Source organism: Eumetopias jubatus, unplaced genomic scaffold (assembly GCF_037043125.1).
Source record: "Eumetopias jubatus isolate StellerSeaLion01/CBP00866 unplaced genomic scaffold, mEumJub1_p1.0 scaffold_11, whole genome shotgun sequence".
Lineage (NCBI taxonomy): Eukaryota > Metazoa > Chordata > Mammalia > Carnivora > Otariidae > Eumetopias > Eumetopias jubatus.
Genome location: NW_028274817.1, coordinates 119,994,222 through 120,007,184, shown reverse-complemented (window position 1 = coordinate 120,007,184; position 12,963 = coordinate 119,994,222). Strand labels below are relative to the sequence as shown.

Here is a 12,963-nt window from a genome sequence, read left to right as displayed (position 1 = left end):
AACTCTGCTGCTGAACTATGAAGTTAGCCATGGGCAATTCATACTCAAATGGACGTGGGCAGCTTCCAGTAAAACTTTATTTACAAAACCGGTCAGGGCTAGATTTGGCCTACGAGCCAAAGTTTGCCAACCTCGGAGCTTTGTGAGGTCACCTATTTTTATATTTATATACCCAACTGGAAAAATACCAATGTTTGTTATCCTGTAACAAACCAGTCAAATGGTTGTTTGAAAATTTTCTTTCATTAGATGTTTTGATGACTTATTTAAAAAAAAACAAAAAAAAACCCCAAAAAACCTGGGGTGCCTCGGTGGCTCAGTCCATGATCCTGAGGTTCTGGGATCAAGCCCTGCATCAGGCTCCCTGCTCAGTGGGGAGTCCGCTTCTCCCTCTCCTACTCCCCCTGCTTCTGTTCCCTCTCTCGCTGTCTCTCTCACTCTGTGTCAAATAAATAAATAAAATCTTAAAAAAAAAAAAACCCACTTCATTAGTGTAGCCCCATTTTCTTCCCATTTTTCAATTTATAGGTGATATTTCAAATTAAGAAGAACATGATTAACAATCAATCATATCTAAGAAGTACATTTTCCTTCCCCAAAGAAAACATAGTTCCTTGGCATTTGGTTAACTTTATCACTGGAGAAGGTTGCTGTTTTATGTCTTGAACACAGTCTGGAGCAGAGAAGCCCAAATCCCACCAAAATAATGATTGAAGTTGACTCAAAAATCTACCGGCTCGATTTCCGTAACTGGTTTAATGAGAGGAGTTTGTGAGCAAGAAAAAGGCTAGGCAGTGAGTGCTCTGCACCGGCAACAGTATTTCAGAGCAGGGGTTGGCAAACTATGGCTATGGGCCAAATCTGGCCCACTGCCTGTTTTTGTAAATAAAGTTTTATTGGAACACAGCCAGGCTCATTCATTTATGTATTGTCTGTGGCTGCTTTTGTGCACTAGCAGAGTTGAGTAGTTGGGACCATATGTCCTGCAAAGCCTAAAATATTTACCATCTGGCCCTTTATAGTCAAAGTTTGCCAACCCCTGGTTTAGAGAATCGATCCGGGCCTTTATTGCCACTCTTCTGTATATGAGAACCTAACTTCAAAAGGAGAAACATATCTGCATTCTATAGATTTGTAGCAACCTCTGTTCACACTATTGCAGAGTTCTTTCCTGCCCTTAACTTTGATGAGGACTGAGGAGTCCTAAACAAACCCAAAGAAGGAGATGAGTTTATAAATATGGTAAACTGAAAACTCGAACTGTTTTAGGCTTCTTCATTTTGTCCGCTGAAGAGATGTCCAGGACAAATACCGTACACAGCAAGTAACTTTTATGTTTGTATAAAGTCAATTAGACCAGCTTTGTTTCTCGCTTACTGAATTCCACGAGCATTACTGCACGCCTATACATGTGGGCAGGCACTGCATTAAGTCATGTATTAAGATAGAAGGGCTCTATAGAGCCCCTAAAGCGTTCTTTCTGGACTATGTATTTATACATCTGTCTCCTGAAGTATCCACATGCAAGATTTAGTGTCATGTGCTGTGACTTGGATGTGCATGAATCAGCGACACCAAGCCAGAGATGTATTCTGCGGGGGAGGCCCAGCTGCACCATAAAATGTCCTTATGATTGTCTGTGTGGTCCCTGTTGGTGCGCGATCACCCGGCAGGGAGCGGTGGAGAAATGCTTATTCTCCCATAATCTAAGCAGTCCATTGAATTACTTTTCCATCAACCACTGTAGAAAGATTTCGTCCTTTCTGCATTGCAATACAGGATTAAAGAGAAAGCAAACTTATGTTCAAAATAAGCCAGTAGCTGTGAGACACATGGCGGTAGCTGCGATCGGGGAGGAAATGTCACCTCTCTGGGTTATTAACTTGACATACCACTTAGAGGCATGTCACGGGGAGGGAAAAAAAAAAAAATCTTGTTTTCACAGCCATGCAGGCTAACCCTGTTTTGATTATAAGCCCAATGGGTTTGTCCTGAAAAGTCAATACCCAATTTACCGTAAATGAGAACAGCAGCATGCTGCCAATTTCAATATTCGTGGGATTGGTAGCAGAACTGTTATTTTCTTGCCTCTGTCATAAACAGGACAGGAGAAATGGTGGGCTAATACTCCACAAACACTTCATTTCCTGCTTACAAATGTCTGATAAACTATTTGGACTGGGCAATACCAGCCAAGCATCATATGTTATGGCCAGGATCGATGTTATGTCTAGAAATGGGCCAGATTTGTATTTGGGGTTTGAAGTTCAGAAGGCAGAATGGCAGGTACCCCATGTGGTCTCAAGCTTGGCATAAACAGCCATCGGGATGATATATGGCGCACACGGTCCTAGTCAGTGCGGGCTACGTTCACACATTCCCTTCTAATCACTGCCTTGGCATTCGCATGCAGACATAGCCCGTGAACGTATGCCCACCGGAACACCATCAGACGATTCTTGGGAAATGGGGAGGACACACTCAGGTCAACGAGACACTGATTTTGTGCAGAAAGGTCATGGGCCCGGCCCAACAGTCTTTCAGTCCTCTTTGTCCTTGGGCATGACCTTGTGACGCAGATCTGGCCCATGAGACACAAATGGGAATTTGCCAGATGGGTCTCCTGAGCAAGCTTTTTGTTTTCCTAATAAACAAAGACAGATTTTTGCCCCCGTTTCCCCTGCGGCCCTCCCTTTTTACCTGTGACTTGAGCACGATGCATGGAGGCAGGGCAGCTATGCTGTGAGCATGTGGCAAAAAGGCAACCCAGCAAAGGTGGCAGAAGAGACAAAGAGCAACAGCCTGGGGTCTGAGGTCCTCACTGAGCCGCTGCCCCGGCCTGGAGCTCATACCTCCGTGCTTGGGTTTGCGTGATACAAACACCCCTTGATGTGTTTAGTCACCGCTAACTGGATTTTCTGTTGTTGCAATCATACTCAATCCCAAATGATGTAAGAGGGGGAAAAAAAAAAAAAAGATTTTTCATAGGATGCCATCACGAAAACCAGCTCAACCAGAGAAAGTCTAGACCTGCACTGTCTCATACAGTAGCCGCAAGCTTTTTACATTTCAATTAGGTTGAATTAAAGTCAAATAAAAGTAAAGGCTCACTATGTACATTTCAAGTTTTTGATAGCCCCATGTGGTCAGCAGCTACCATAATGGACAGTGTAGATACAGAATGTTTCTACCACTGTGGAAGGTTCTAGGGGGTAGTGTTAGTTTAGACAGACTCCGGAGTTAAAGCTTAAAAAAGGAGGGCAGTAAATTAATAAATATTTGAAACCAAGTTTGGTTCCTTACTGCAAGTGCATTTTGGAGTCAACTTCTTTCTTCCTTAATAGGAGTGGTACGGTTTGAAAGAATGACGTAAGAGAAGAACTTTGTGGGATGACTGCTTCCCTTGCAAATACAGAAAGGCTAAAAACAGCACCTCGGCTTCTTGCAAAGCAAAAACCTATCTGGGTATCATGCCCCTTGGATACAAAACTCCTCGCTTCTGATCCACAGACTGTAAAAACAAACATCTCACAATGTTCCCTTTCTCCTGCTCCATCTTTTCCAAGACGCACACACGGAACTGGAGTGGGGAAGCTGATGCCACGCTAAGTTAGGGATGTGGTCTCTCGAAGGCTGCATGTCCTCGGTTCGGTGCACATCTGGCACCCTCCTGAAGTCACAGGCACCGGTGGCTTTGGCTAACACGAATAAAGGTCATCTAAACAGTCCACATTCTACCAGTGAATGATTTCAATTCTCATTCTCGAGGTTGACAGCAAAGAAAAATCTGGATGGTTAGGAATAGGAGTAGCCAGAGGTTTTCTTTTATTGCGGTTCCTTTTGTTTTGTAAGCTTGACCCCCCCCCCCCAAAAAAAAGCCTATCAGAAACATGGCACCAGGAATTCACATGTGATTTTTGGGACGTTTGCCATGGTGACCTTTTGCCAAGATGAAATGACGTCTTTTACCAGAAAGAGCAAGAGGTCTTTGGAGTCCGTACGGACCCAAGCCAAATCCTAATTCTGCCACTCGCTAGCTACCTGACCTCCAGCGAGATGGGTGACCTCCGTCATCTGCAAAATGAGGATTATAACATGCTACCTCAGTTTGATGGTGTGAAGATTATACAAGGTCTCGGATACAAGGAGCTGAAGCAGAGTAGTAGACACCCAATCAAGAGTTAGCTGCCAATTTTTTCTCTGCCAGGGCACTGTGAGAGTCAGATGCCTTGCCGAGATGAAGCGGACAATAGCCACGCTACTTTGTGTATCTCTTTGATGGCCAGCAGAGAGAAAATGGTGGGAAGTATGTTTTTAATTATCGAGAGTCTCCCTTTTCCTCTGTCCCCAATTTGGTCTCAGACCGTGTCGTTTTGGGTGGGGAAAAAAAAAGTGTGCCAGAAATCATTTATGGGAATACTAGACTCTGTTCCTAAATCAGGAGCCCACACCTCTGGTTTTTAGGGAACCGACGTGGTGGCAAAGTATGCATATCACTGAATGTACACAATATTAAAGCACATGCACGCGCGCGCACGCGCGCGCGCGCGCACACACACACACACACACACACACACACACACACAAGACAATACCTGTAAGGTAATCCAGACATTCTAGCAATTTCTTCTCTCGGGAAAAATCTAAGGCAAAGGTGTCAAATGTGTCATTGAGGTTGATTTCAGGAATTAGGACCTGGGATGATGCAGTTGCCATGGAGACTCTGTAATTTAAACAAAACAACTTTTTAGAAATGTCAAGATGCCTTTCACCATTGCCGCCTAGGAATGAAAAAAAAATAGAAAGAAAACAAGTATCATTTTAAAATAGTGCTGTTTTTCCACGGGAGCCTCAAAAAGAACCTGGGAATAGCACAACACAGCAACACAATGCAAATGAATGCAAGCTTAAAGACGAGGCAAAGGAATTGGGGAAACAGTAGAATGGCTGCCCCCCCCCTTCCTTTTTACTACCGGAAAAAAATTCCCCACGGAGGTGAAAGAATATTCATATTTCATGTGGCTGTGTATTTAACAGCCTGGCCCCTTCACATCTAACCCCAGCGAGAAGCACATAGCTCTAGGCATTTCTTCACACATCTGTCTGGGAAACGGTTCGTTCCTTTTAGACTCGACCCTGCTCCACTTCAAAGAGGAGTCTCCAAAATTTCAAACTGCATAAAAGGCAAAGTGAAGATTTAAAAAGAATGTTTCCAGATATTGGATTAGTTTAATCAATTACTAACCTCTTTCTAAAGTAAACATTAAGAAAAGGAGTTTTTGTCTGGCTCGTTTCGTTCTCCTTGTATTCATTTTTTTTTTTTTTTTTTTGCACCATAGTCCCAGCAGATGCCATGGAAAATATTCATGAGCTTTCTCACAAATTCCTCCAATGGATGCACCATTTTCCCTCTTCATTTACAGTTGCAAGTTAAGATTTCTCATTTATAAACTATAAAGCTACGTATTGGTAAATATGACTCTCCTGCTATGAGACAATCTCCTGCTACGTGTGTGTTAAGCTCAAGTTGATTTGCAAAGTTCAGTTCCTAATAGCAGAATGTCTTGACTAATTAAAAAATGCAAGCGATCCTCTTAAAAACGATACAATTGTGGCATGACATAAACCATGTCTGAGCATATCAGACTATGCTAGACCCGTAATCTTGTTGATCTGGGTATTTCACAAAGTTCGGTAAACACCACCAAGGACCGACTATGTGTAGGGTACTGTGTAGGGTGCTGGGAATTTGCGAGCAAAGCAACACTCTGAAATGGTTCAGCTCTAAATCTAGCTATTTTCTTTTTTTTTTAAGATTTTATTTATTTATTTATTTGAGCGAGAGAAAGAGAGAGAAACAGCATGAGAGGGAAGAGGGTCTGAGGGAGAAGCAGGCTCCGCGCTGAGCCGAGAGCCCGACGTGGGACTCGATCCCAGGACTCTGGGATCATGACCTGAGCTGAAGGCAGTCGCTTAACCCACTGAGCCACCCAGGCGCCCAAATCTAGCTATTTTCTAATTAAGAGTATTGATGCTCATTTATACAAAGTCACAAAGCTAGCTGGCAGCTAGGTCTATACTCTTCCATTTAATCTAGAAAAATTTCAACCTGGTTACCTAAGGAGATGTATCTCCTTTTGTGTCTCTTTTTTTTTTTTTTTTAAGATTTTATTTTATTATTTATTTGAGAGAGAGAGAATGAGAGATAGAGAGCACGAGAGGGAAGAGGGTCAGAGGGAGAAGCAGACTCCCCGCAGAGCAGGGAGCCTGATGTGGGACTCGATCCCGGGACTCCAGGATCATGACCTGAGCTGAAGGCAGTTGCTTAACCAACTGAGCCACCCAGGCGCCCTCCTTTTGTGTCTCTTAATGGCTCTTAAAACTTTGTATTTTATAAAGATATGTATTTTGGCTATTTAAAAATTACACTTGTGGGTCTATCCATACGATGCAATATTATTCATCCATAAAAAGGAGTGAAGTACTAATACACACAACAGTGTGGATGAACCTTGAGAGTGTTACACTAAGTGAAAGAAACCCGACACAAAAGGCCATGTATTGTATGATCCATTTGTATGAAATGTCCAGAATAGGCGAATGCATAGAGACAGAGAGATTAGTGGTTGCCAGGGGCTTGGCGGGGGCAATGGACGATGACTACGTAGTGGGTATGGAGTTTACCGGCGGGGGGGGGGATGAAAAGATTCTGGAACTCGATAGAGGTAGTAATTGCACAACATTGTGAATGTACTAAATGCCACTGGATTGCACACATTAAAATGGTTAATTTTATCTTCTCTGAATTTTACCTCAGTGTAAGTTACACCTGTGAGGTGCTCAAAATCCTTAGAAATGAAGTTTCTATAATTGCACTTCTGGACCATTTTCAGCTTTGTATAGGGAGGGAAGTAGATGGGATAATTAACAATGTAATAACCGGGATGATCCTGGGATCCACTGATGAAAAGTTTGAAGAGGCATAAACTCTGGAAAGAAAAGTTTCAAGTGTTTGAATGAGGGTGGAGAATCTAAATTCACCACCTAACTCTTTCACCAAGAAACAGCGACCAGCAGAGTTTGGGGATTTTGTTGGCTAAAGAGCGCACCCAAGGGGAATGGGCTAATCATTGTGACGAAGACCTGATAATTTAGACTGGTAGATATAGGCATGGTTGCTAGCCAGTTTTCACAGATAGTCAAACTGTACTTAAAAAATGCTTTCCTTATGACCCATGATCACAAAAACTCCTCCAAACTCAGAGCGATCTCGGGATTACTCAACAAATATATACGAAGCTCTTAAAGAGCCCAAAAAATTTGCGTCAGTGCAGAAAAGTTAAAAGAAATGCTATAGTACCACATGAACTCTTCAAATAAAAATTTCAAAGCGAAACCCCAATGAGAATGTTTCATGATGTCCAGCAGGGAAAACTGCACTGAGCTTTGAAGAAACGGCCATCTTTCTTTCGCATTTCTCTGTCGTTCTTGTGTGGCACCGATCTCGGGCTGAGAGGATCCTGAGTGCTCTGAACAGATAATCTCACTTTAGCGCTTTCCCGGTCCAGGGGCAGAAGCTTCTGCTCAGGCTCACCCAAAATAGATTTCACTCCCAAGTTTCTCCTGGTTCTGTGATCCACAGTTAACTGAAACGTGCTTCGGGCAAGTGACAGTGTTAAAAAAAAAAAAAAAAAAAAGCCTGCCATCTTGCTGGTGGGAACTTTGTGGAGTGGGAACGGAGAGGCTGGAAGTTCCTAAGCCTGGGAGGCAAAGACTGACAGCAAGAATCCGTGCAGATGACTGCAGCTTTTAACACCTACACAGTTTTTTGATGGAAGGAAAGATATTTATCTTTGGCTACAATTTCAAATTCGTAATTGGAGTGACAGGCAAGGGGAGATCTGCCAGATTCAACATTTTAGGCCATGTTTTTATTCCCCAAATCCTTGTTGCCCATCTTCTGGCCTTTCAGATGAGTTGCCAAAATCCACCAGGGTCATCAGTCTTATGCCACTTTTGCAATTCTGTGCTTTCATATTTGTGTGTGTGTGTGTGTGTGTGTGTGTGTGTACCTATATGCCCGTGTGTGCACATGCTTGTGAGTGTGTGTTAAGCTCTTACCATATTGAGGCAAATAAGGACATTGTGTCCTATCTTGATGCTTAAGGGGGTGACCTGCACATTAGTTCCTGTTTCGATTTTGACTTCGACGCTCCTAATCTCCATGACAGTTTGCCAGGGCCACATGGGGCCAGTTTTCCAGAAGGTGGACGTGTCTGGAGCTACACGGCTCGCAGGCTCTCTGTCAGTCAATGCCAGAGGAAGATGCTCTACCCTTCCTGCCTAATATCGGCCCCCGTGCCCGACCCCTGACAACGGCACTTACATGGGTCTCTCTTGGGCGAGTGGGAAAATCACCGTGGTAAAACCCAGTGAGGTCTCACAGCAACAAAACGTGGTTTGCTTTGGTCTGCTCAGGATTTCCCAAATGCATTTGGCTCTGAAACTTTGTTGTTTTAACACCAATTAACACCCTACCAGAACACACTTCAAAACCCACTCATCATACGTGCTTGAATTCTTAAAAATCAAGTGACATCTTTCCATCGTTGACAACTGGAGCTCTTAGCTTTATATTCTGACTAAGTCTGATGGACCCTTGAACTGCCTATGGTGCTGAAGGACAGAGGAGTCGGACACCCTCCTAGGAGCTCTGAAAAATGAGTACTGTTCAGAGGGAAGTTTCTTTTTACCATCCTCTCGATAATTTGCTGCTACAAGTGATTTTAATTTCAGATTTCTCATAAGCAAATTCTTATGCTTCGATGAGTTTTGCTTACTTCATGCAATTTTATAAAGATGCTCATACAATCATACGGAAGACCTATATATTAGTGTGGCTTGAGAATATAGTATGTTATGCAATCCATGTGCGTCATTTTAGTAAGTGGGAGGGAAGGGAATTAGCATTTGTTGCACGATCACCTTGGGACAGGAACGGGACTAATAGTTTTATTATACTATTTGATTTTGTCCCTATAACAACCAGATTAGGTAGCAATAATTGACCTGTTTTATAGTTTGTTCACTCATTCATTCATGTCAGGCAGTTTGCTATGTGCTGGGGCCATAATGGTGAAAACAAGGCGGCCGGGGTTTCTGCCTGCTAGGAGCGTATGCGCAAAATTAGACTCACAAGTGTTAAAGGAGCAGCCCCAGTGCCGTCCATAAATCCTGCTAAGCAATTAGCACAGAGCCAGACACTGGATTCCAAAGCGTATGCCATCTCCTACAATGTAAAGCTTGAGGGTCTCTCTCCTTCGGGTGTCGTTGGGTTTTTTGTTTTTTGTTTTTTGTTTTTTTATGTTTCTGAATCGAAAACCTTTTTGCAGTTTGATTCAGCCTGTAGATGAACATATCTACCTTAAGTGATTTAAAGATGCAGAAAAATCTCATTCAAGTCTCCCTTTAGGAAGGCTTGCAGGATTGAAAGTTTGTTCCGGGCTTTCCCCCGCTTGAATAGAACAATAGAGATGGTTTAGAAGTGTACAGGTGCCAAAGCCCAAGGCAGACACAATAGGAGGCAGAGAATTATGAAGTCATGTCCTAGAGAAGAATGTTTACTAAGTAAAGGACTGAAGAGTACAGACAGGCAGAGACCAGCCCCAGAATAGACATACAAGGCGGGACCGTACTGACATACTAAACTATGAGAACTTAAATCCAACAGACATCATGGAGTATCTATGACGCTAAAGGCCTGTTCTTAGGAGTCATCAACAATATTATTACAACGACTGATAGAGGTAGCTATTATGAGCCCAATTTTCTTTTTTTCTTTTTTTTAAAAAAAGGTTTTATTTATCTGAGGGGGGGGAGGGAACGCATGAGTGGGGGGAGGGGCAGAGGGAGAAGCAGACTCCCCGCTGAGCAGAGCTTCCATGCGGGCTCGATCCCAGGACCCTAGATCATGACGTGAGCCAAGTCAGACGCTTAATGGACTAATCCACCCGGGCGCCCCTATGAGCCCAACACTCTATGCAGAAAATAGCTCACAGATGAACCCAAAGGATCATAGTTAAAAAGTGGCAGTGCTGGGATCGCCGCCCGAGTTTCCCAGGTCCTGGTCCAAGCCCCCCGCCCTTTCACGACCTTCCGTTCCCAGAAAGAGAGAAAGGCCCAGGAACTGACCAAGAGGACTGCCAACAGAGACAGGAAGAGAGGGGCTGCATCTTCAAACTTGATGGAACTTTAGCCTTCTCATAAGCAGGAGGCCGACTTTCTTACGCCTGGATTTAGTGAACAGTTTTGCTTATTTAAAATGATTTTATAAAAGTGCGCATACAATTGCACCAAGAACTATATATTAGTGAGGCTTGAGAATACAGTACACAGTTAACCCTTGAACAATGTGGGGGTTAGGGGCACTGACCCCCACCCAGTGGAGAATCCGTGAATAACTCCTGACTCCCCCAAACTTAACTACTAAGAGCCTACCAGGGACCAGAAGCCTCAGTGATAACATAAAGCATCGATTAACACATCTTTTGTATGTTATATGTATTATACTCTGCATTCTTACAATAAAGTAAGCTAGAGAGAAGAAAATAGTATTAGAAATATTAAGAAATATTACTATAGAAAATATGATGGAGAAAATACATTTACAGTACTGCACTGTATTTATTTAAAAAAAAAAAAAACAACAAAACGTGTATAAGTGGACCTGAGCAGTTCAAACCCATGCTGTTCAAGGGTCAACTGTATTATACAGTTCACTGTCTGTAGAAAGAAAAATCAAAGTCATGTTTCTGTTCTTGAAGAGATGGGCTTGTTACAGGTAGAGGTGAATGGGACCGGTTATGACGGGCTGGATCTGTGGGAGATCACATGTGGGGCATTCCTGCGCTTACGTTATACTTCAAAGGTAGGTCTTCTTTCGGAATGTTCTATCCCAACTGTTATGGGGCCACATTCTCTCCCCTCGATAGGTGTGAGTTTGTTCATATTACACTTGATCAAATTTTGAGGGAGTGCTGAGAAATGCAGCTCATAGTAGCCATTTCATCTGGACATCTCGTGATTTGTAGCTGGAGAAAAGTATTCTTGGATTCCAGTTGGAAACCACGACGTAAGTGTAAACAGGGTCTAGGAGAGTGTCCTAGGTACACCGGAGTATTAGCACCGTTTACAGTTTTTAACCTTAGGATGGACATAAAGCAACTGGATACAGTCCAGAGGAGAGCTGTGAAGACACACACTGGGAACCTAGGAGTCCTGAGCAAAGAAACTGGCTTCTCTTAAGAGTAGGGAGGGATCATTTTAAGGATATAAACAGGATGATAAGCAGCTGTTGGCCACGTGCTTTGGAAGAGATTAAGTATCGTAACCAGTTGCAGAAGAATTTTTTCTCAAATATAAGAAATGACACCACGAAGCTGGTTCGATACAAGACCAGAGCTGTAAAACCACTGTATGTTACTCTGACTCAAAGAACGGTGAGAACAGAAACATCAGCGCCTACCTCCAAGGGCTATGTTGAGAATTAGCACAGTGCCCGACACAAGCACGCACTCAATTAAGGTTAGTTTTCTTTCTCTTTCCTTGAAGAAATGCAAGTCAGACGACGGTGAGTATTTTTTTCCCCTGGGCCAGGGCTTGGCAAAATACAGCCAGAGGGCCAAATACCTGTTTGGGGAAGTGTTGGTAGAAACACAGGCACGCCCGTTTGTTTCTGTATTGTCTATGATCGGCTGCTATGGAGTTAATCACGGCAGAGCTGAGTAGTTGGGAAAGAGACCTTAGAACCTGCAGAGCTGAAATATTTCGTCTCCGGCCCTTTATCGAAGTTTGCAGACTTCTGCTCTAGGATAAAGACCAGCATGAATGAGCTGTCCCGTGATAGGATTCTATTATTGCTTTGTATATGGGGCAGGGGGCCTCCAGAAATGAGAATGAATGGAAAGTCCAGGGCACTGGCAGGGGTTGGAGGTATCATTTAGGTGGAGTGAGGTGGGTTTTTTTTTTTTTTTTTTTGGCTCTGCTAACAACTGCTGTAGGTGTTTGCAGCAGCCAAGGCGAGTTAAGTTTATGCCAACCCAGACGGACGCGGAGCGAAGGAGCAGTGACTCCCATCAGTTTCACTGCTGAACTGACCATTCGAATAATGTTCTCTTTATGTGCCCTGCCCCAGAATAAAGGACCCTTTAAAAGAAAGAGGTATGAGATTGACAGTTGGGTCCTTTCTCTCCCATATGAGTCAGCTTTGACCTTTCTATCCAGGCGAACCTTCTCAACCAAATAAAAATAGGTCTAACAGAGCACAACACCTGGGCGTTTGCTTTCTTTTTAATAGATGAGCCCTGAGATGGAAGAAAAGATTCCCTTTTATGTTTTTGCCTTCATTTTGACTCTTTGTTACCAAGCGTACGATAAGATCAGGTCCGAGAGTTACAATAACTGTCGTTTTTGTGCCACGGTAAGCTTCCTCCCCCCCCCCCCCCCCCCGCCTCTCCACCCCCCCCCAAAGCAAGGCTGATTTTATTCTTTCCAACCGGGGGACTCTTGTTTCAAAGGCCTTGAACTCCAGGGCGCTACTGAAAAGGCTTTGACATGTCAAAGGGAAGCATCTTTAGCTGGAACAAAGCAACTCAAAGCCTCTATTCTCCCCGGTACTCAGCCTCTCAGCCTCGAAAATGAAAACAAAAGCCAGGCGAGGGCAAGGCCGGCCGATCACTCCCCAGACACAGGAGCTCGGCGGCTGAGAACTTCCCAGCAGGCCCCGCAACTCACCTCTCGGTGATATTCTTAGCTGTCTGTAGGAACCGCGCATGATCATTCTCCTTCAGAGAGTGTTCCGCCTGGGAGATGAGGGACGCGGACCGCTCGATGCACTGCTTGCAGTTTGCAATCTGCTGAGCCAGTTTGCGAAGCCTCATCACCTTGAAAAGAGGCATGGAGATG

At 43.7% G+C, this 12,963-nt stretch overlaps 1 protein-coding gene across 3 annotated transcripts in view; it reads right to left on the bottom strand.

Annotated features, from left to right (window-relative positions):
- Positions 1-12,963, bottom strand: part of MID1 (midline 1) — a 106,955-nt gene that overhangs the window by 25,230 nt on the left and 68,762 nt on the right. For all 3 annotated transcript variants that reach the window (XM_088028519.1, XM_028115059.2, XM_028115060.2), the window contains exons 4-5: positions 12,793-12,941; positions 4,596-4,723 (exon numbers count right to left, since the gene is read on the bottom strand). In XM_088028519.1, coding sequence (XP_087884645.1) covers positions 4,596-4,723; positions 12,793-12,941 — 277 coding nt within the window. The remainder of the gene's footprint in view (positions 1-4,595; positions 4,724-12,792; positions 12,942-12,963) is intronic.